Below are 21,570 nucleotides of genomic sequence, written 5' to 3' on the forward strand. Positions count from 1 at the left end.
TGCAAAGAGTGATAGTTTGACTTCTTTGCTGATTTGGATGCCTTTTATTTTTTTTTGTTGTCTGATTGCTGAGGCTAGGACTTCTAGTACTGTGTTGAATAGCTGTGGTGATAATGGACACCCCTGCCATGTTCCGGACCTAGCAGAAAAGCTCTCAATTTTTTCCCATTGAGCACGATATTTGTGGTGGGTTTTTCATAGATGGCTTTGATGATATTGAGCTGTGTACCCTCTATCCCTACACTTTGAAGAGTTTTGGTCAAGAAAGGATGCTGTACTTTGTCAAATGCTTTTTCAGCATCTATTCAAAGTATCATATGATTCTTGTTCTTTCTTATATTAATGTATTGTATCACATTGATTGATTTGCAGATGGTGAACCAACTTGCAGCCTTGGAATAAATCCCACTTGGTCGTGGTGAATAATTCTTTTAATGTACTGTTGGATCCTATTGGCTAGTATTTTGGTGAGAATTTTCACATCTGTGTTCATCAAGGATATTGGTCTGTAATTCTCTTTTGTGATGGGGTCTTTGTCTGGTTTTGGGATCAAGGTAATGCTGGTCTCATAAAATGAGTGAGGAAGTTTTCCTTCCATTTCTTTTTTTGGAACAGTTTCAGGAGAATAGGAATTAATTCTACTTTAAATGCTTGGTAGAATTCCCCTGGGAAGCCATCTGGCCTTGGGCTCTTGTTTGTTGGGAGATTTTTGATGACTGCTTCAATCTTCTTACTGGTTATGGGTCTGTTCAGGTTTTCTATTTCTTCCTGGTTCAGTTGTGGTAGTTTATATGTCTCTAGAAATGCATCCATTTCTTCCAGATTGTCAAATTTGCTGGCGTATAGTTGCTCATTACGTGTTCTTGTAATTGTTTGTATTTCTTTGGTGTTGGTTGTGATCTCTCCTCTTTCATTCATGATTTTATTTTTTTGGGTCCTTTCTTGTTTTTGATAAGTCTGGCCAGGGGTTTATCAATCTTATTAATTCTTTCAAAGAACCAGCTCCTAGTTTCGTTGATTTGTTCTATTGTTTTTTTGGGTTTTTTTTTGTTTGTTTGTTTCTATTTCATTGATTTCTGCTCTGATCTTTATGATTTCTCTTCTCCTGCTGGGTTTAGGCTTTCATTTTTGTTCTTTCTCCAGCTCCTTTAGGCGTAGGGTTAGGTTGTGTATTTGAGACCTTTCTTGTTTCTTGAGAAAGTTTTGTATCACTATATTTTCTCCTCAGGACTGCCTTTGCTGTGTCCCATAGATTTTGAACAGTTTTGTTTCCATGAATTTTTTCAATTCTTCTTTAATTTCCTGATTGACCCATTCATTCTTTAGTAGGATGTTCTTTAGCCTCCATGTATTTGGGTTCATTCCAGATTTCCTCTTGTGATTGAGTTCTAGCTTCAGAGCATTCTGGTCTGAAAATATGCAGGGAATTATCCCAATCTTTTGGTACTGGTTGAGATCTGATTTGTGACCCAGGATGTGATCTATTCTGGAGAATGTTCCATGTGCACTATAGAAGAATGTGTATTCTGTTGCTTTGGGATGGAATGTTCTGAATATATCTGTGATGTTCATCTGGTCCAGTGTGTCATTTAAGGCCTTTATTTCCTTTTTGATCTTTTGCTTGGATGATCTGTTCAGTGAGGGGAGTGTTAAAGTCCCCTACTATTATTGTATTATTGTTGTTGTGTTTCTTTGATTTTGTTATTAATTGGTTTATATAGTTGGCTGTTCCCACATTAGGGGCATAGATATTTAAAATTGTTAGGTCTTCTTATTGGACAGACCCTTTCAGTATGATATAGTGTCCTTCCTCATCCCTTATTATAGTCTTTCGCTTAAAATCTAATTTATCTGATACAAGGATTGCCACCCCAGCTTTCTTTTGATGTCCATTAGCATGGTAAGTTGTTTTCCACCCCCTGACTATAAATCTGGAGGTGTCTTTGGGTCTAAAATGAGTTTCTTGTAGACAGCACATTGATGGGTTTTGTTTTTTTATCCATTCTGATACCCTGTGTCTTTTGATTGGGGCATTTAGCCCATTTACGTTTAGGGCAGCTATTGAAAGATATGAATTTAGTGCCATTGTATTGCCTGTAAGGTGACTGTTACTGTATATTGTCTCTGTTCCTTTCTGGTCTACTACTTTTAGGCTCTCTCTTTGCTTAGAGGACCCTTTTCAGTATTTCCTGTGGAGCTGGTTTGGTGTTTACAAATTCCTTTAGTTTTTGTTTGTCCTGGAAGCTTTTTATCTTTCCTTCTATTTTCAGTGATAGCCTAGCTGGATATAGTATTCTTGGCTGCACGTTTTTCTCATTTAGCGCTCTGAATATATCATGCCAGTTCTTTCTGGCCTGCCAGGTCTCTGTGGATAAGTCTGCTGCCAATCTAATATTTTTACCATTGTATGTTACAGACTTCTTGTCCCAGGCTGCTTTCAGGATTTTCTGTTTGTCACTAAGACTTGTAAGTTTTACTATTAGATGATGGGGTATGGACCTGTACTTATTAATTTTGAGGGGGATTCTCTGCATCTCCTCAATTTTTATGTTTGTTCCCTTTGCCGTATTAGGGAAATTCTCTACAATAATTCACTCCAATATACCTTCTGCGCCCCTCTCTTTCTTTTTCTTCTGGAATCCCAATTATTCTAATATCGTTTCGTCTTTTGGTATCACTTAGCTCTTGAATTCTTCCCTTGTGGTCCAGTAGTTGTTTGTCTCTCTTTTGCTCAGCTTCTTTATTCTCCATCATTTGGTCTTCTATATCACTAATTCTCCCTTCTGCCTCATTTATCCTAGCAGTAAGAGCCTCCATTTTTTATTGCACCTCATTAATAGCTTTTTTGATTTCAGCTTGGTTAGATTTTAGTTTTTTTATTTCTCCAGACAGGTTTCTCTGATATCTTCCATGCCTTTTTCAAGCCCAGCTAGCACCTTGAAATCGTCATTCTGAACTCTAGATCTGACATACTATCAATGTCCGTATTGATTAGGTACCCAGCCTTCAGTACTGCCTCTTGTTCTTTTTTTTTTTTTTGTGGTGAGTTTTTCCACCTTTTCATTTTATCCAGATAAGAATATATGAACGAGAGAATAAAATACTAAAAGTGTGGCAAAGACCCCTGAAAAATGTGCGTTAGCCAAATCAGAAGAGACACCAAATCGTGGGGAGAAGAAAGGGGGTAAAAAGTTCAAAAAAAAAATTAGAAAAGAAAAAAGAAAAAATATATTAGACTGATGAATCACTCGCTTGATTTTGGGAGTATTTTGGTCTCTTAGAAGAAACTACCCTCCAAAATTTTAAAGAAAGAGAAATACATATTTACACACACACACACACACACACACAATAAGGGTAAACATGATGAAGGGATGGAATATGACTGTAAAGATGAAAATTTTAAAAAAATTCTAAGAATGGAGTTGATAAGATAAGTTGGTTGGGAAAAGAAAGAAAAAGAAAGTGGGGAGAATTTGCTCAGGTTGGAGACTAGAACAAACTCTGTGCTAGATTTATTTAGGGTATATTTTGATCTATTAGAAGAAGTTGTATCCCAAAAATTTTTTTAGAAGAAATAACCCTATGTGTATACAAAAAATAAAGGTAGATACAGTGAAGGATAAAATATGCCTATAATTATGAAGGTTCAAAAAGATTTTTTTTAAGAAAGGTATTGTTAAGAGAAACTAGTTAAAAAAAACATTAGAAGAGGAAAGAGTAAAAGTTAAAAAAAATTAGAATAAGCAAAAAATAAAATTAAAAAAATTTAACTTTGCAAGACTAAAGAATCATGGGGAGAAAGCCATGAATTCCGTGCTTTGCTTTCCCCTCCTCTGGAATTCCACTGTTCTCCTTGTTCAGTGAGCTTGGTCTTGGCTGGATGTTCTTGCTGATCTTCTGGGGGAGGGGCCTGTTGTAGTGATTCTCAAGTGTCTTTGCCCGAGGTGGAATTGCTCTGCCCTTGCCAGGGGCCGGGCTAAGTAATCTGCGTGGGTTTGCTCTTGGGAGCTTTTGTTCCCTGAACACTTTCTGTAGAGCTTTGGAGGACGGGAAGGAAAATGGCGGCCTCCCAATCTCTGGCCCTGAGGAGCTGAGATCCTGGGGCCCCACTCCTCAGTGAGCCCTCGGAGAAAAGCACTCAATCACTCCCGTCTCCCTGGTCTCTGGCTGCTCTCTGAGCTCACCCAGACTGTTACCAAGCGTTTCTTTCTCTGGCACACAGCCCCGTTTGGAGTCTCTAAACCCTGCAGATCCCTGCTGCTCTTCCAGGGGGGTCTCCCTAGATCTGCCACTTGTGGGGTCCCTGCTCAAAGAGCAGTGGTCTGACTGTGTCACAGATCACAGTTTAAGGTAACCCTGAGCTGAGAGCTCACTCCTCTGCTCTGTCTCTGTAGCTGGCTTTCCCCCTCTAATACCTGTGAGCTCTGCGACACTCAGACACCCCTGATCCTTCTGTGACCCTGCGGGACCTGAGACCACACTGTCCCCGCGAGGGCTCCATCCCTGCTTAGCTTCTGGAGCAGACTTCTAAAAGTTCTGATTTTGTGCTTCGTTGCTCTACTGCTCCACTGCTTGCTGGGAGCTGGCCCCTCCCACCACGGTCTATCTTCCTGTCACTTCAGATTCACATCTCCACAGGTCCTGCCTTTCAGAAAGTGGTTGATTTTCTGTTTCTAGAATTGCTGCTCTTCTTCTCTTCGATCTTCTGTTGGATTTGTAGGTGTTTGGAATGGTTTGATAACTGACTAGCTGATCTCCTGCTACCTGATGTCATCTCAGCCTGCTACTCCTCCGCCATCTTGACTCCTCCCCCACTTTTTTTTTTTTCTTAAAGACTTTATTTATTTATTTGAAATAAAGAGAACATGAGCAGAGGGGTGGGGCAGAGAGAAGGAGAAGCAGACTTTCCGCTGAACAGGGAGCCCAGTGTGTGACTTGATTCCAGGAACCCCGAGATCACGATCTGAGCCAAAAGCTGACACTTAACTGACTGAGCCACCCAAGCGCCCACATATGCATTTACTTCTAGTGTTTTGAGAAGAAAACTTGTTTAAAAAATAAAAGTTATATGTGACCTATAACTTGGTCTGTGTTTATTTTTTTCTCAGAGAGATTGGAAAACCAACTAGAATCTTGTCTCTATATATCCACTGGCTTCATATATATTCTGTAGTTAGGGCATTTTTCTAATATTTCATTTTTTATCTATACAGTGTTTGTAAAATTATTCCAGATCAGAATGTTCCTCAGTGTAATGAATATTTGAGTGTCTGTGTTCAGTGCTGTTTGAGAGCTCACTACGTGTACTGTGCAACACTGAGAATTATTCCTCCCCTTACAGGGATATTCATATTTATGATACAAGGTACCTGAATCCCAGGAAAAGCCAGCCTTTGATTTCTTTAACTGAACACACGAAGAGCATCGCTTCTGCCTATTTTTCACCTCTTACTGGTAACAGAGTAGTGACCACATGTGCTGATTGTAAGCTGAGGTAAATTGGGGAGATAGAAATGCATTGTTAAGGAATCTGAAGAGTCTGTAGCTACTGTGTAAACCAATAGCTTTGTTTACTACTACTCCCTATTAAATTGCTAGTATTGTTTTGTAGCCATTTCTATGTTGCTGGCCAAATCAATAACCTGTATTTTATGGGTTTTCAGCAGTTTTGGGATCTGGAAATTTCCTTGCGTTTGGCAGGGAAGGTCTACAGGGAGTAGATGTCAGGCTTCCCTTTCAGCACTGAGTGATCCCAGAAGTCTCAGGAAAACCAGGCTTATGATATGTTGGAAGAAGGATAATTTTAGCATCGGGACAGACTCTTAGGTTGGGGCTAGTGGCGCCTACCCTTCACATGAAGTGCTGAGTGGAAACTGCAGAGTCCCAGGCCAGGGGCAGGCAGAAAAGATAGCAATAATTGGGCTTTTGTACAAACCACTGGATACAGTTTTTATGGTTTTAGCTTTGGTGCCTTTCTGTAGCTACTTCCTAAAAATGGCTTTAAAAATGTGATCTAAACCAACTGAACCAAAAATAGAAAATAATGACAATTTAAAAATGTGGAGAATGTTAACACAACCACAGAGGAAATGATTTTGTTCTCTTCTTTAATTCCTGATTTTGCTTAGCATTGTAAGCGTTTGTCATTTTATAAGAGTTTTACCTTAAGTAATTCTGGAATTCATTCATTATTCATTCAGTAGGTATCTGTTGGATGTATACTGTGGGCCAAGCTCTAGAAAGGCACCTAATTTCTGTTTAGACTTTTCTGTTGGGAAGAGCATAGTCCTTACTTTGTGACAGGTGTCCAGTTTCTAGTAAAGTCTGTGAGCATTACCAGCTGGGTGTATTAAGAGATTTAGTCACCAGGCATTGGCAGTCCAGTGTCTCCTTTTTACCCATACAGTTTTCTTTGTATCAGAAGCTACCTGTTTTAACCATTCCTGTTCATTTGTACTGCTGTTAGTGATTTAGCTTTCTAGTAATCTGATTAGGCAATAAGCTGTAGGTGCCAAGAAACTACATTGGAATAGCTAGGTGCAAGAACGGGGAGGTGATGTGATGTGGTTAGTTTCTTTCTGTTAGGGTACCTGGTGTAGGCTCCTGGACTCTTCGAGCTACCCCACAAGAACTCCCCATGGTTGCTGATCAGTCATCATCTTACCAGCCTGTGGAAGTGACACTATTAGTCCCTCAACTAATGAGTCTCATGGGGAAATTGCTCTTGATATGTGCAAACATTTTTAGGTTATTTGTACGTTTTCAGACCACATCCCTTTATAGATGGTCTGTAATTATTGTGAATCTCTATATAGGACCCAGAGTATTACTTTATAATGTGCATTTTAAATTTGGTGTAATAGTGTTTAAATAAATTATTTCTTCACCAAACTATAAAGCTCTGAATTTTATAATATTTTTTGTAATTTTTGTTAAATATATTAGCTGAAGTTTACTAAAGCCTGATCCTGTATATTTTAAAATAGCAATCATATTTCATGTCATGAACCAGTGAAAAACTTGCTAATAAATACACTGATTTTCTTTCAGAAAATTTTTAAGAAACAGTAAAAAGTGTGTTACTTTGTTCTTGATCTTTGTTTTGCAGAATCTTTGACAGCAGCTGTATATCCTCTGAGATTCCTTTGCTCACTACCATCAGGTAGGTTTCCATATACATTAGACATCTGGTTGTCAAAATGATGTAGTAGATCTGAATTTTTGTATTACGTATTTTAAGTGTCCCAGGTTGCTAGTTCCTATCCAGAAGGGTTCTTGCTTCCAGGTTCTCTCCATCTTCAAAGGGTTCAATCTCTTTTAGTCCATAGCTATTCTTTGCAGCTGGGTGGTTATTTTTGGTTAAGGTGAATGACTTTATTCCACTTGAATTACTCATGTTCTCTTATTAAGGAAAATCATAACCTCTTACCAGCTGTGAGGCCATTTAAAGTTCTTTTGTTTGTACCTGTTTGTTGTGGACCTAAAGGGTTTCCCTACCTTCCCACTTAAACTTTCTCTAGTTACCCTCTTTTTGCATCTGCTACTTTTAATGTATGTATTTTATATCCAACTTCAGTGCCATCGTCTAGACATCCCTCTTTATCAGTATTTGTGAAGTTGGGACCAGAGTGTGCCATATATGTTAATTGTTATATCATGCATTTTAAAGTCTGTGGAGGCTACATTTAAATGTGCTTGTTTCCTTTTTTACAAATTTTCCCATCTTCATTTCCTTTTTCAAACTTTATGCCCATTAAACATTGATTCTTCTCTCTCCCTTCCATACCTTGGCAGCCATCTTTCTACTTTACATTTCTGTGATTTTAACTACTTTAAACACTTGATGTGAGTGGAATCATGGTATTTGTCATTCTGTGACTAGCTTATTTCACTCAACATCATGTCCTCAGTGTTCCGTTATGTTCTAGCATGTGACCTCCTCCCTTTTTAAGGCTGCATAATATTCATTGTATGTATATACCACATTTTGTTTATCCATTCATCTGTCGATGGACAATGGGGTTGTTTCTACGTCTTGGCTATTGTAAATGATGCTGCAGTGAAAACGGATGTGCAAATATCTCTTCAAGATCCTGCTTTGAATTCTTTTGGATATATACCCAGGAAGAGGAATTTTTTAATTTTTTGAGGAACCTCCATGTTGTTTTTCTGTAGGGGCTGCACCATTTACATTCCTACCAGCAGTGCACCAGAGTTCTAATTTCTCTTTATGTTAATCATTCTACTCTTTTATTGTGATTATCTAAATGGTTGTGAGGTAATATCTCATTGTGGTCTTGATTTGTATTCTTGTTGAACATTTTTTTCATATGTTTTTTGGCCATTTATGTATCTTTGTCGAATTGTCTATTCAAGTCTTGTCCACTTTTGAATTGGGTCATTTTTGTTTTTGAGTTGTGGGGAGTTCCTTACATATTATGCATATTAACCCCTTATCAAATATATGATTTGCAGAGATGTTCCACTGTTTTGGGGATTGTCTTTCACTCTGTTGATTGTTTGCTTTGGTGCACAGAGTTTTTGAGTTTAATATAGTCCTGTTACTTCTTTTTCTTGTCCAATTGATTATCAAGTGACTGTTCAGAATGTCCTCCTTATCAAATGCTTGTTGGTGTAGTTGTGATGCCTCACATGCAGGATCTGGCTAACTGTGTAGTTGTGAACACCTGGAATTTAGGTTAGTGTCTCTTGTCCTTCCAGATTTCCAATGGTATGTTGGATAGAGAAGGCAAGAGTGGGCATCTTTGCCATTTTCCTGCTCTCTGAGGAAAAGTTTTCAGTCTTTAACCTTTGAGTATGATGTTAGCTGCGGGCTTTTCACATATAGTCTTTATTATGTTGAGATAATTTCCTTCTGTTCCTAGTTCATTGAATGTTTTTATCATGAAAGGGTATTGATTTCGGGGCACGTGGGTGGCTCAGTGGGTCTCTGCCTTCAGCTCAGGTCATGATCTCAGGGTCCTGGGATCGAGCCCCGCATCGGGCTCTCTGCTCAGCAGGGAGCCTGCTTCCCCCTCTCTCTCTGCCTGCCTCTCTGCCTACTTGTGATATCTCTCTGTGACAAATAAATAAAATCTTTAAAAAAAAAAAAAAGGATATTGATTTTGTCAGATGATTTTTCTGCATCTGTTGAAATGATCATTTTATTTTTGTCCTTTATTCTCTTAATTTGTTACATTCTATCAAATGAGTTTTGTGTGTTGAATCATCCTTGTATTCTAGGTATAGCTCCAACTTGGTCATGGTGTATAATCCTTTAAATGTGCTATTGAGTTCATTTTGTTAGTATTTTGTTGAGAATTTTTGCATCAGTATTCATTAGGGATGTTAGTTTGTCATTTTATTTTATTTAATTATTTATTTTAGATATTTTATTTATTTGACAGGGAGCACAAGTAGGCAGAGCAGCAGGCAGAGGGAGAGGGAGAAGTAGACTCTCCGCCGAACAGGGAGCCCGACATGGGGCTCGATGTCAGGACCCTGGCATCATGACCTGAGCCAAAGGTAGCTGCTTAAATGACTGAGCCACCCAGGTGCCCCTAGTTTGTCATTTTATTTTCTTGGGGTCTTTGTCTGGCTTTGGTATCAGAGTAGTGCTGGCCCCAAATAAGTTTGGAAGTGTTTCTTCCTCCTCAGTTGTTTTGAAGAGTTTGATGAGCATTCATGTTATTTATTTAGGGAGAGAGAGAGGGGATTGGGGGAGAAACAGAGGGAGAGGAAGAGAGAATCTTAAACAGGGTCCACACCCAGAGTGGAACCTGATATGGGGCTCAGTCTCACAGCCCTGAGATCATGACCTGAACCAAAATCAAGAGTTGGATGCTTAACTGAGCCACCCAGGCACCCCTGGGTTAATTCTTTAAATGTTGGGTAGAATTCTCCCTTGAAGCCATCTGATCCTGGGGTTTTCTTTGTTGGGAAGTTTTTGATGGTTGTTTTAATCTCCTTAGTTATAGGACTATTTAGATTTTCTATTTCCTCATGATTCGGTCTTGGTAAGTTGTATGTTTTTGAGAATTTATCTATTTCTCCTGGGTTAACCAATCTGTTGGCATATAGTTGTTCATACTGTTCTCATATAATCCTTTTCAGTTTTTGTGACATAGTTGTAATGTCCTCTCTTTCTCATTTCAGTTACTTGAATTTTCTTTGTCAGTTCTGTTGATCTGCTCAAAAAACCAACTCTGTTTTTTTCTATTGTTTTTCTATTCCCCCTTTTCATTTAGCTCTGCTCTAATTTTTATTATTTCCTTCCTTCTGCTAACTTTTGGCTTAGTTTGTTCTTTTTCTAGTTCTTGGAGGTATAATGTGTTGATTTTTTTTTTTTTTAAGATTTTATTTATTTATTTGACAGGTAGAGATCACAAGCAGGCAGAGAGGCAGGCAGAGAGAGAGGAGGAAGCAGGCTCCCTGCTGAGCAGAGAGCCTGATGGCGGGGCTCGATCCCAGGACTCTGAGACCGTGACCTGAGCCAAAGGCAGAGGCTTTAACCCACTGAGCCACCCAGGCGCCCCTAATGTGTTGATTTTGAGATTTAAAAAGTTTTTCAAAATTTTAAAAAAGATTTTATTTATTTATTTGACACAGAGAGAGAGAGAGAAAGTACACAAAGAGGCAGAGCTAGAGGGAGACGCAGGCTACCTGCTGAGCAGAGATCCTGATGGGGGTCTCCATCCCAGGATCCTGGGATCATGACCCGAGCTGAAGGCAGATGCTTAACTGACTGAGCCACCCACATGCCTTCCCCATTTAAAAAAAAATTGTATTTTAGAGAGTGAGTGCAAATGGGGGGAGGGGTAGAAGGGGAGGGAGGAGAGAAGTAGACTCCCCACTGAAGGCAGAGCCTGACATGGGATTTGATCTCACCACCCTGAGATCATGATCTGAGCAGAAATAGAGTCAGACACTTAACTGACTGGCCACACAGGCACCCTGAGATCTTTTCTTTTTTAGTGTTCATGGCTATGAATTTCCCTTACTGTTGCTTTCATAATATTCCATAAATTTTGGTGTGTTGTGTTTCATTCTTCATTTGTTAGATATTTTCTAATTTCCCTTGTGATTTCTTGAGCCTCAAATGTATTTTTTACTTTAAGTTGTATGGGGGGGCACCTAGGTGGCACAGTCTTTTAAGTGTCTGCCTTCAGCTCAGGTCATGATCCCAGGGTCCTGAGATCGAGTCCCACATCAGACTTCCTGCTCAGCGGGGAGTTTGCTTCTCCCTTTCTCTTTGCCCCTCTATCCACTTATGCTCTCTAATAAATAAATAAATTAAATAAAGTTGTATGAATATAAAATGATTTCAGGATTTGGTTATCAGGGGAATACAGATATGGGATTATAAATCCTATTAATATGGCAGTAACATAGATTATATATTTTTTACTTCTAGGGCTTCTATTTTGTATGTGTAAAAAAAGGGAGGGCATGGAGTCCATTGAGCTAAGAAATAGTGAACAAAAAAGGTGCTATTTTAATAAACAGTGACCATCCAGTGAGTAAAACCACTATATTTGGTAGTGGAGATTCAGAAGTACAGAAGACATCATCTCTGTCCTGATTTCATTTTTATATGAAATTAGGCTGATGGTAACTCAGTAACTTAATGAAAAGAAACTTGGCAGAGAATACCAGCATTTAGGAGTAATGCCATGTTTACCCTCTGCCCATTGCTGCTTTGAGTTATTTAACACTATCCTTTAAAAAAATTGTGTTTTGGGGCGCCTGGGTGGCTCAGTGGGTTAAAGCCTCTGCCTTTGGCTCAGGTCACGGTCTCAGAGTCCTGGGATCGAGCCCCGCATCGGGCTCTCTGCTCAGTGGGGAGCCTGCTTCCCTCTCTCTCTCTCTGCCTGCCTCTCTGCCTGCTTGTGATCTCTGTCTGTCAAGGAAATAAATAAAATCTTTAAAAAAAAAATTGTGTTTTTCACTAGGCACAACACTATCACTGGGCGATGGCTGACCAGGTTTCAGGCTGTGTGGGACCCTAAACAGGAAGACTGTGTCATCGTTGGCAGCATGGCTCATCCACGACGTGTGGAAGTCTTCCATGAGTCAGGACAGCAGGTGCATTCTTTTTTTGGTGGAGAAAGCCTGGTCTCTGTGTGTTCCATCAACACTATGCACCCAACTCGGTATATTTTGGCTGGAGGTAATTCCAGTGGAAAGATACATGTTTTTATGAATTAAGAAAGTTGCTGAGTGTTTGGTTTAGCAACATCAAAATTGGTTCAAATTAATCAGTATCTAAGGAGCCTAGTAATTCATGTGGCTTGGCCTTTTTAAAAATATGTTCTATTTAGTTAATATAAAATTGCTTTATTAATAAGAACTGTGAGCAGAATGTATACAGTTACATACTTACATGTTTAGTAAGGGAGAAGCCTTTTAAGTCGTTTCTGTAGATTGGGAAAGGAATTTGAGGGGAGGCTGTGATGCCTTCAGCACTTTTAATCAGGCAGTATGTTGAGAAATTCTAGCATTATAAATTACAAAGCTTTGAATGATCAGTATTAAAAGTTCTTGTGGTTTCATGATACTGTTTTGATTCTGTAGTGATACTTGGATTTGTGGTTTATTTCATGTTTGGAGTGAATATTTCTAGACTCACAGTGGAAGGGATCCTGAAAGGTCTTCTAACTTAATGATTATGAAACTTCTTATTTTTTTAATGGAGAATTCTTTTTTCTCCCCCTCCTGCCTTTAAATTAAATTTTATGTGAAATCCCAAGATACTTGTTGAGAAGCCTTGGTTCACTTGCGCAGGGGCCTGTCTTTGTGTGCTGATCCTTTTACCTCCTCTAGATGGCTCCTGAAGCATGGCCAAGGAATTGTAGGGCTTCTAGGAACAGGGTTTGGATCTGCCTGACTTTATAATCCAGTGTGAGATTGCCTTCAGACCAGTGTTTTCCAGACTGGCTTGTAGCTATTCACATGAAATCCATGTAGCCATGACCAGTCTTTAAAAAAAAGGAAAAGGAAAGAAATAGTAAAGAATAATAAATGTAGTGGATAAGTGTTGTTTTGTGAAATTTAGTTATATGTGCTTACATATATGTAACTGTATATGAATATGCATATTCCGATGTAAAACATATGTAATTATTACTGTGGTACTACTGTGGGTCATGGTTAAAGAAGTGAAAACTCCTGCCTTAGAAGGTTCCAGAGACCCTTACCTGTCTTTGTCTTTAAACTCCCCAGAGGAGATTCATTAGCCTTATTAAGTGAATACCTTCACTCCTAATTCATATTGGGGGGAAATGTTATGATAAACCACTTTTGGCATTTTGTCATAAACTTTTTTTTCAGAAGTTAGTGCTGTGTGAATACATTTGTTGGAAGGGTAGCTGCTTAGCTCAGTGACTAACATTTCTGTGTGATAGCACCTGTCCGAATTTTTTAATTGCTCTTCATTGCCAAACTACTACTGAAAGACTATTGTAAATAGTTTTTGGCAATATGTTTGAATTCTAAGAGAAAATATCTTTTCAAATTATATATCACAGAAATAAAATGACATGTATAGTTTCCTTCTCTGTAATTAGAGGTTAAATCTAATTTTGAGGCCTAGTCTATTAAGTAGGTTGTGAGTGTTTATAAGTAATAAGAGTTCTCTATTTTCTTGATGATAGGAAAATAGGAATTGGTAAGTGAAATGGAAAATTAATTTATGAAATGGAAAGTAAAGCTAAGTGAGGTTGACTTCTATTAAACTTCCCTGGAGATAGTAAATGAAGCCTGTAGGCTTCCTTTCCCTTTTTTATTACCACTTCATTTCACAGTTTCCAGAGTGGCAACTTCTGTGAGAATTGCTTTTTTTTTTTATGATATTGAAAAATACTCACGTCAAAATTAGTACCATCAGTTAAGCTTTGAATGCTTGGTGGTAATTGCCTGGTTTCTGCAATAAATGTTAGCAAATTCTTGATGTTTCTCACTTTCGTGGTATTTTTTTTTCTTCCATTTCTGCTTCATAAACTCTTCTATTTATATTTAATTCCACTTAATAGAGTTCTGTCTTCTTGAGGCAATGCAGGAAGGAAGGAGGGGGGGGACTTGTTTCTCAGTGATAAGCTGTATAATGGAGAAATTGTTTAAATCTAGAAAGCACATAAAGGAAAATTATCTCCCTTAGGACATCTTTAAACTGTAATCTGTTGTGAAAGGTACTTCTCCCAGAGACTTGCTTAAAGCTGTGTGGCTACTGTAATTGTTTGTATATTTTGATTGCTCTCTCTTTTTGGGATAAACTTTTTTTTTTCAGGTTGTGCTTTATGCTATCCCTTAAGCATATAAGCTCTCTATTCCCCTTGAGTCATTTTCTTTGAGATGCCCAGCCTTTCTTTATGTGACTTCAAGGAGGAAGGAGATGATTCTCATCATATGTGGACAGGTAGGTGAAACTACAGATGATCAGGAGTTGGCAAAATCTGAGTTGATTCAATTCTATTTTGATATTCAGGTCTTTGAATTTCCTTTCCACAGAGATGACTTTGCAAAGGCAGTTCTCCAGGAAAGCAGGGAGCTTGAGGGCTGTGATTACAGAGATTTAACTCTTTTCAGTCAGTTACAGTACATGGGAAGTGGGGAGGGCAGGCATATGTGCCTTCTATATCAAACTCAAGAGGAAGAAATATATGCCCTCTAACTCCAGATTCCAAAAACCTAAGTGTGCTGTTAGGCTGTCCCTTCTCACTTCGTACTTCTTTTGGTTTTTCCTTTGTAGTATTGTGCTGAACCCCAGTAAGGAGTTTTAGTTCCAGGACAGCATAGATCCATATTTGGGTTCATTTGGCTATAAATGTTTTTGGATTTTCAAATGAAAAGGTGAAATTTTGTGAGGAAGATAACATTTAGTCAGGAGTAAAACATTTTAAGGTATCTCTTCCTAAAATGGAAGTTATAAGAGGAAACGTTTTAAAAGTATCTTTTGCCAGTTTGATTCCACTCCATCAGCAAGTTGTAAGGGTAGAGGAAGAGGGAATGGGTATGTAGAGGAAAGGAAGCCTGTTCATGAACTAAAACCAGCAATGTAATCACGTGCACAGGGGCTTAGTTGTGGTTGAGGAACCCTAAGCAGAGGGAGTGGGTGGTGGAGCCCTGAAAGGGTATATACATAGGGGAGTCTTCATTAGGAATCCAGAGAAGAGTGGCTGCTTTAAAGCTTTGGATCATGGGGAATCACTCAACATCCATTGGTTCTTTGGCTTTTCTCTCTGCAGATGACTTTAAGTAAAGACTTCTGTCATCAAAAAAATAAACAAAACCCCCAAAGAACCAACAAAAAAACACTCCACTAAGACAGGATCCTAGATATCATTTAATAGGTGATAGGAACTTCTGAAAATTTGGAGGTGAGTAATATAACCTGATCAGTGCTTTAGGAAGATGATCTGGTAGCAGAATGGAGCATTGAAGGGCAGGTAGAAATGAAAACAGAGATAATAAACTAGCACAGTAGAACCTAGTTTCACCTTTTATCCTCAGGGAATTTAGGAGACCATTACCAGTTCCATATCCTGAGTGATGGTTACATAATCAGGTGAGATAATGTTACAGGAATGTAGTTTGTAAGTTGTAATTATGAGGGTACTGTAGTGGTGACACCATTCTGTTTCTTTCACAGGAAGTGTTTTCTGTTCTCCCTCTTACTTGAGGCTTGAGTAAGAACACTGGTCTAGAAGCTAGACCATCTAGGTTTCTTTTAAATTTTAATTGTATTTTTAAGATTTTAAAAAAATTTAAAAAATTTTTTTAACTAATCTCTTTACCCACTGTAGGGCTCAGGCTCACAACCCTGAGATCAAGTGTCTTACGCTTTACCTACTGAGCCAGCCAGGTACCCTGGACCATCTAGGTTCTACTTTTGGGTTCTAAGACTGACTATGTAGCCTTGGGAAAATTACTCCTTGGTTTTCCTCATGAGAAAAATGAGATCCAATTCATCTATAAAATCATTCCATTATTACAGCTTCCAAGTTCTTAATCGTATTTATTTGGGGGGAGGGACAAGGATAATAGATGGATATAAGCCAAATGACTCTTTTAAGTGATTCTAGTCATGAAGAGTAGTCAGCTGTAACAATACCCCTGGTATCTTTTTATCTACATGTTGGTAACTTTGAGGAAAAAGTGAGACAAGCTAGAAGTTAAAAAAAGAGTCCACTCTTCCATGATATTTAAATATTTATTTAAGTTTAAAAATAATTTTCATGGCACCAATGATTTTATGCTAACTACATACTGCATATGTAGAAAAAAGTACATTGCTTTGAAGGAAAAATGTAACTTAGAATTTTTGGCACACAAAAGGTTAACAACTATACTTTTTAATGAAACTAAGAAATTCACATTTGCAGGTAGTTTACCTTCTACTGCTTAAAGATGCAGTACACTATTCTTTAGTAAGAGTTTTATTTCCTCTGATGGATGAAGCTATGGAAACCATTGTTTTATTTTCCGCAATGAGATCAAACTAATTTTGAGAGAAAATGGGAGACATAGTGGAACACAGTTAAACCAGGTTAAAAATTTGAACAATGTTTAATGATGGGGAGGATACCAAAAAAAGACTAGTCATCAACAAAGGATGTTTGTTATTCAAGCAGTATTTGAAAAGCAAATAAAAGGAAACTTTACTATCTGTATTTTCTGGGGTAAGCCCTGGAAAAAAATAACCCAAAAATTCTATTCAGAGAGCAAAGTCCAGCTCTTAGAAGTGGTATGGACTATTATTTTGTTAGAACTCTAGACACAAGTAACATACCAGGAAATGGAATACTGCATCTTTCTTTAATGTGAGTATGAAAGGTCAGTGTCAAGGCTATCACTCACTGCATAGAAACACCATATTCTACAGACTGAGGTAGGAACACTACACTAAAAGATAATCTGCTATGTTGCATAAGACAGTAGATATCCAGGTTAAAACCAGCCCCCTATCTCCTGACAGCCTTTTCATCTCTGAGTCTACTTTTCACTTCAGTCCTGTGCTAAATAAAGCTTTTCCTGTGTAGATGAAAAGTGGCAGTGGCTAGTTGGTTCTAAGTGATCCCTAAGTTTTACTAGGATCTCCCTCAGTTTGTCTTGTCACTTGGTAAATAGATGTTTGTAATTCTGCCCAAATTGTTGCTGGTATGGAAATGATCAGACATTCTTCTTCCATTCTTAGATTCTGGCTGAGTTTTAGCATTTCAACACTTGATCTTGCTCATCTTGGCATCAGATACCTGTTTGCTGGTTGGTTGTTCAAGCACCCTTTATACAAGCATCCCCAGTTTCGCCACTGGGAAATGGTCCTGGATCTGTAGCAAGTCAGGAATGGGAGCAGAGCTGGCCCTCTTTCTGCTAACATACTGGTAAGGAGCAGTTTCATTGTCTAGATGGGGTTGGCAAATTATCGCCTGTGGTCCAAATTCAGCTCATTATCTATTTTTATAAATAAACTTTTATTGGAACACAGTCACACTCCTTTGTTTATGTATTACCTGTGGATGGCTGTTTTTGTGCTATGACGGCAGAGTTGAGTAGTTGCCACAGAGTATGGCCCACAAAACCAAACTAAAAAAATATTATCTGGCACTTTACAGAAGTAGTTTGCCAACCCCTAGTCTAGATGAAGGGGCATTTAAAATTATACAATCCACTCCCCCACCCCGTGGCCCCTATTAATTCTACAGCTGTTATACTCTGTACATGGACATGATTCTGCTATTTCAGAGGACAAACTAGGGGAGAGCAAATCTACAAGTGACTCATTCTGTTCTGCATTTGGGGCTGCCCAACATCATAGGATGTTAGCAGCAGCTCCACTATTGTGGGGTTCCCAGGTACATGTATACTGACCATCCTTAAATGAGTCCTCAGGCCCCAGATGACTTAGAAATCTCTCCCTGAGATGAAAACAAGATCTTGTGAGTGGTTGTGAAGAGTTTGCAGAGCTTGGGTCTTGGACCCCCACACTCATCCTTCCTGTGCTGTTCTTCTGCATGCTTCCACAGCTTCCTTCAGCAAGGATGGCCAATGCTTTCCTACAATTTTTATTTTCCTGATGTGGAGGATGACCCTAGGGGGCAGTATTTCTACAACTAAGTGTTGGTCTCTGCCACATTCACCTTTTTTCTTATGTAGGCATCGTTTAGTATGCCTGTTCAAAGAGATTCTTTCCCTGGTCCCTTTCAAGGCTGTTTGTTGATCTTGGAATTCTATTTTCTGAAGCTTTTCATTCTCAGGATCAGTTTCTTTCTTGCATCGTTTAGTTCATCAGGCTCTATTTTCTTAATCCATAAAGTAAAAACAAAATATGAATTGATAAGAAAATAACATTTGTTGTTAAAATATAAATTGAAATAGTTTTTTTGCGGGGGGGTTGTACAAAATAGGTACTGCTCTCTGAATCTCAACAGTTTCTCAGGTACCTTGGCTCTGGTTTCTGTTAAGTACACTCTGTCCAACATTTCTGACAGTCCTATCTCTGGCACCACTGAATCCAACTAACATCTCTGGAACACTATAAAAATCTTGAGGTTCTTCAGAAAAAAATCACAGAAGTCTAATAAGTTCATTATACAAGACTCATGGTGATGCCCACTAGGATCTAGTCTAAGGGGACAGACTTACCCCACCCCTGCTGCTGCTGCTGCTGTAGCGGTGGTCCCTTCAGATGCCCACTCTGCTCAGATTTGAAAAAAACAAAAGGAAAAGAAAATCCAACTCAGACCATCATAAGAAGCAACTTTCCATTTAATCATTCTACATGGATGTTTACTTTTTAAAAAATCTCTGTCTGGCAAGAAAACCTAGATAGTTCCCATTGTCCAGACCCCTTGCCTGCCCTGCTGAGGCTGCACTGATGAGTCTCCTGGAGCCCAGTAGGAAAGCTCCTGCAGAATACAGAAGACAGCAGCTCTCCAGTCTTCAACTAGTGTCCCATCTGCTAGGTGACACTACTGCGATAATCAGTAATAGTAAAATAAATTTTTATTTGATACTTTGAAAATAATACACATCTATGAAAAATCAAAATTCACAACCAAAAATTATCCTGCAAATTGGGAGGATGAGAGAGTCGCTGAGCCTTTCTTGAAAGAACCTCTGAAGGAAATGAGTTTTCCCAGTTTTTTTTAGATAGGGCATGAGCCTATCCTTTTTTTCTTCTGGGAAATGACCCTCCTAGGCTGTGGACTTTGAGTCATGAGAGGAGGACTTGGTACATGTGCCGATGGTTCCGCGATGGGTCCCATTGCTGGGAATGGGTAGCCGGGCTCCTTGGTCCACCTGGCTAGTTATTAGGAGGAGTCATGCCTTCTCAGGTGTCAATGAGCAGGCTCACCACTGAGCGGATTTTGCAGGCAAACCATCGCCTGAGGGGACAAAAGTATTGATAGTGGAATTGTTCAAATTCGGGGGTCTGGCGGATATCGCGGAAAAAGGCAATGTCAAGGTCAGACTCGGTAAGGATGATGAGGAGGAGGAGCAAAACAAAGAGGAGTCCCATGGTCACAAGGAGCAAACGGAGCACACTTAAAACAAACTTATTCACCTGTTCCTCCTCTGGCCTGCCGTGCCCCTGACACAGGGCCCTCAGCTCTCCCCCAAGGGCCTCCACCTCTGCAGCAGTTGGAGTGCTGGCCTCAGACTCCTTCTCCTCTTCAATGCTGCAGGTGGCCCCATTGATCTGCCGGGAAAGCAGCATCAGCTCCAGGCTGTGCTCGGCCACAGGGGTGGGCAGCACACTGTCTGCAGGGCTGTAGGCTTCGTCTGCAATCACAGCGACTCGCTCATTGCTGTCTGCCCGGCTGCTTCTCACGTGAGGCAGGAAGGTGTCCCCATGGGAAGAAGAACGCACTGGTGTGGAATGGGCACTGTCCCGTAGGGACTCCAGGCCTGGAAAGGCAAAAGTAATATGAGTAGGCTTTCTGGGTCCTAGTGTACACTTTGCTGTCTGGTGGAGGCAGCACCCATTCTGTTTTATATGGTTACCAAAATTTTGCAGTGGCCACTGCACTGTTTTGATGTATCAGGAATAGGATAAGAGAAGCAGTTAAGACACCAAAGTGGCTGTGGTTGGAAGTTTTCTTTTTTTTTCCTTTGTGCTTAGGGTTTTGGCAAGATTTGTTCAAGATTCTGTCTTTCTGGCTTTTGATGTCCTGGGCCTGGTTTTAGCCCCAACTGAAAGACAACTAAAGACAGACTATCCCTAATTCAGAGCGGGGGCCACAGTTCAGGGAGCTCAAGATTCCCTCTTGGGCCGAGGGCCTTGAGAGGCAGAAAGGGGGAGAAGACTATTTTGCTTTACTGGGCCTCATCAAATACTGATTCTGGAACTGTGTTTCCTTTTAACATGCAGCTAGCATGCAGCTCCTTGAACTCGTGAGGTCATCTTTTGGTTTGCTGCTGACAGTCTCTTTAGCCTACCTCTTCTAGCTGTCCTGATTTTAGGGAATGTGAAAACCCTATCTGCTCTTTGGGAATAGCACTTGGCTAGCTCTCTTTTCACCTTAGAATGAGCTGGGTCCACAGTAGGCTGACAATTCCTCTATTTTACACACTCCAGAGTGGTCTCTGAGAAGATCTTGTTGGGTAAGGGTGCAAATTTTCTTATATCCACCAGGAGAAAGGGTCCTCTACCCTCTAAAACTACCCATTATCTCTTTACTTTCTAAGATGGAACAGTCTCTCTTTCCAAGGCTCAGTCTTTGGTAGTGAAAAATAGGAGCTGGTTACTCTGTCAGCCAAACAGCAGCCATTAGGCTGGAGGATGTGGGCCCAGAGTCACCCAAGTATGGCCCACATCACAATGCTCCCAAGGAAATGGCTTCTTGTTTCAGGTTCAGTGTCTGCATTTTCTATTCGTGGCTACCTTGAGGTGCCAGAGTGGCTCTGGCTTTCTCTGCCTTTGTAGCCAATGGCAAGAGAAGCCAGTCCCCCTTCCATTGCTCTGAAATTGACCCTGACTGCTGCAGACCGAACCAGATTCCTAGCTCTATAAAGGTTTGACCTAACTAGGGCTGATTAGGGAGTTTTTAAAGTTGAGGGCTAGCTTCAGAAGCCCAAAGGCCTCTGTTAAAAAGTGGCAGTCACCTTTCAGAAGTAGTGTTTCATTTGGTTCTCTTATGGTGTAGCCATATGTACCTGGGCAGCCTGCCTGCCTAGCCTGCTGGAACCCATTTTAGCATAGGTGCAGTTAAGGATTCTCTAGGGGAACAAATCCTGGAATCTGGGTTATAAATGGGCGGGGTGGACTGGCAACAGCAGCCTCCTGCTGCCCACCTATACTCCCTATCACCTCACCCTCAGTATATTTGCTATAGCTCTCAGCCTCTGTTTTCGGGAGTTCCTCATGATCCTAGTTGTATTTTGTTTTCCCCTGTGCTAAAATCTTAAGTTTGTATAGTGTTTTAAACTTTCTAAAGTGCTTTCATCTTTCCACAAAGTCATGAAGGCAAGAGGTTACAGAGCTTGCCTAATGACATGTGATTGCCTGGTAATGGCAAAGGCACAGATAGACTGCAAGCCTCTGTTTCCTGATGCTAATGGATCATGTTG

The 21,570-nt window shown here is 39.8% G+C and overlaps 2 protein-coding genes across 8 annotated transcripts in view; one reads left to right on the forward strand and one right to left on the reverse strand.

Annotated features, from left to right (window-relative positions):
* WDR76 (WD repeat domain 76) overlaps nucleotides 1-13,959 on the forward strand; it is a 62,617-nt gene extending 48,658 nt beyond the window's left edge. For both annotated transcript variants that reach the window (XM_080808194.1, XM_080808193.1), the window contains 3 exons: nucleotides 5,345-5,497; nucleotides 7,112-7,165; nucleotides 11,955-13,959. In XM_080808194.1, the coding sequence (XP_080664320.1) occupies nucleotides 5,345-5,497; nucleotides 7,112-7,165; nucleotides 11,955-12,210 (463 nt within the window). In that variant the 3' untranslated portion in view covers nucleotides 12,211-13,959. The remainder of the gene's footprint in view (nucleotides 1-5,344; nucleotides 5,498-7,111; nucleotides 7,166-11,954) is intronic.
* Nucleotides 13,960-18,619: 4,660 nt separating this feature from the next.
* FRMD5 (FERM domain containing 5) overlaps nucleotides 18,620-21,570 on the reverse strand; it is a gene marked incomplete at both ends in the record, with an annotated part of 311,249 nt that continues 308,298 nt past the window's right edge. For 2 of the 6 annotated variants that reach the window (XM_080808199.1, XM_080808200.1), the window contains 2 exons: nucleotides 18,986-19,385; nucleotides 19,565-19,908. In XM_080808199.1, coding sequence (XP_080664325.1) covers nucleotides 19,338-19,385; nucleotides 19,565-19,908 — 392 coding nt within the window. Of the gene's footprint in view, nucleotides 18,695-18,748; nucleotides 19,909-21,570 lie in introns of those variants that run through there. The other 4 variants (XM_080808197.1, XM_080808196.1, XM_080808198.1 and 1 more) reach the window with 3 other exon arrangements.

Source organism: Martes martes (genome assembly GCF_963455335.1).
Source record: "Martes martes genome assembly, chromosome: 7".
Classification (NCBI taxonomy): Eukaryota; Metazoa; Chordata; class Mammalia; order Carnivora; family Mustelidae; genus Martes; species Martes martes.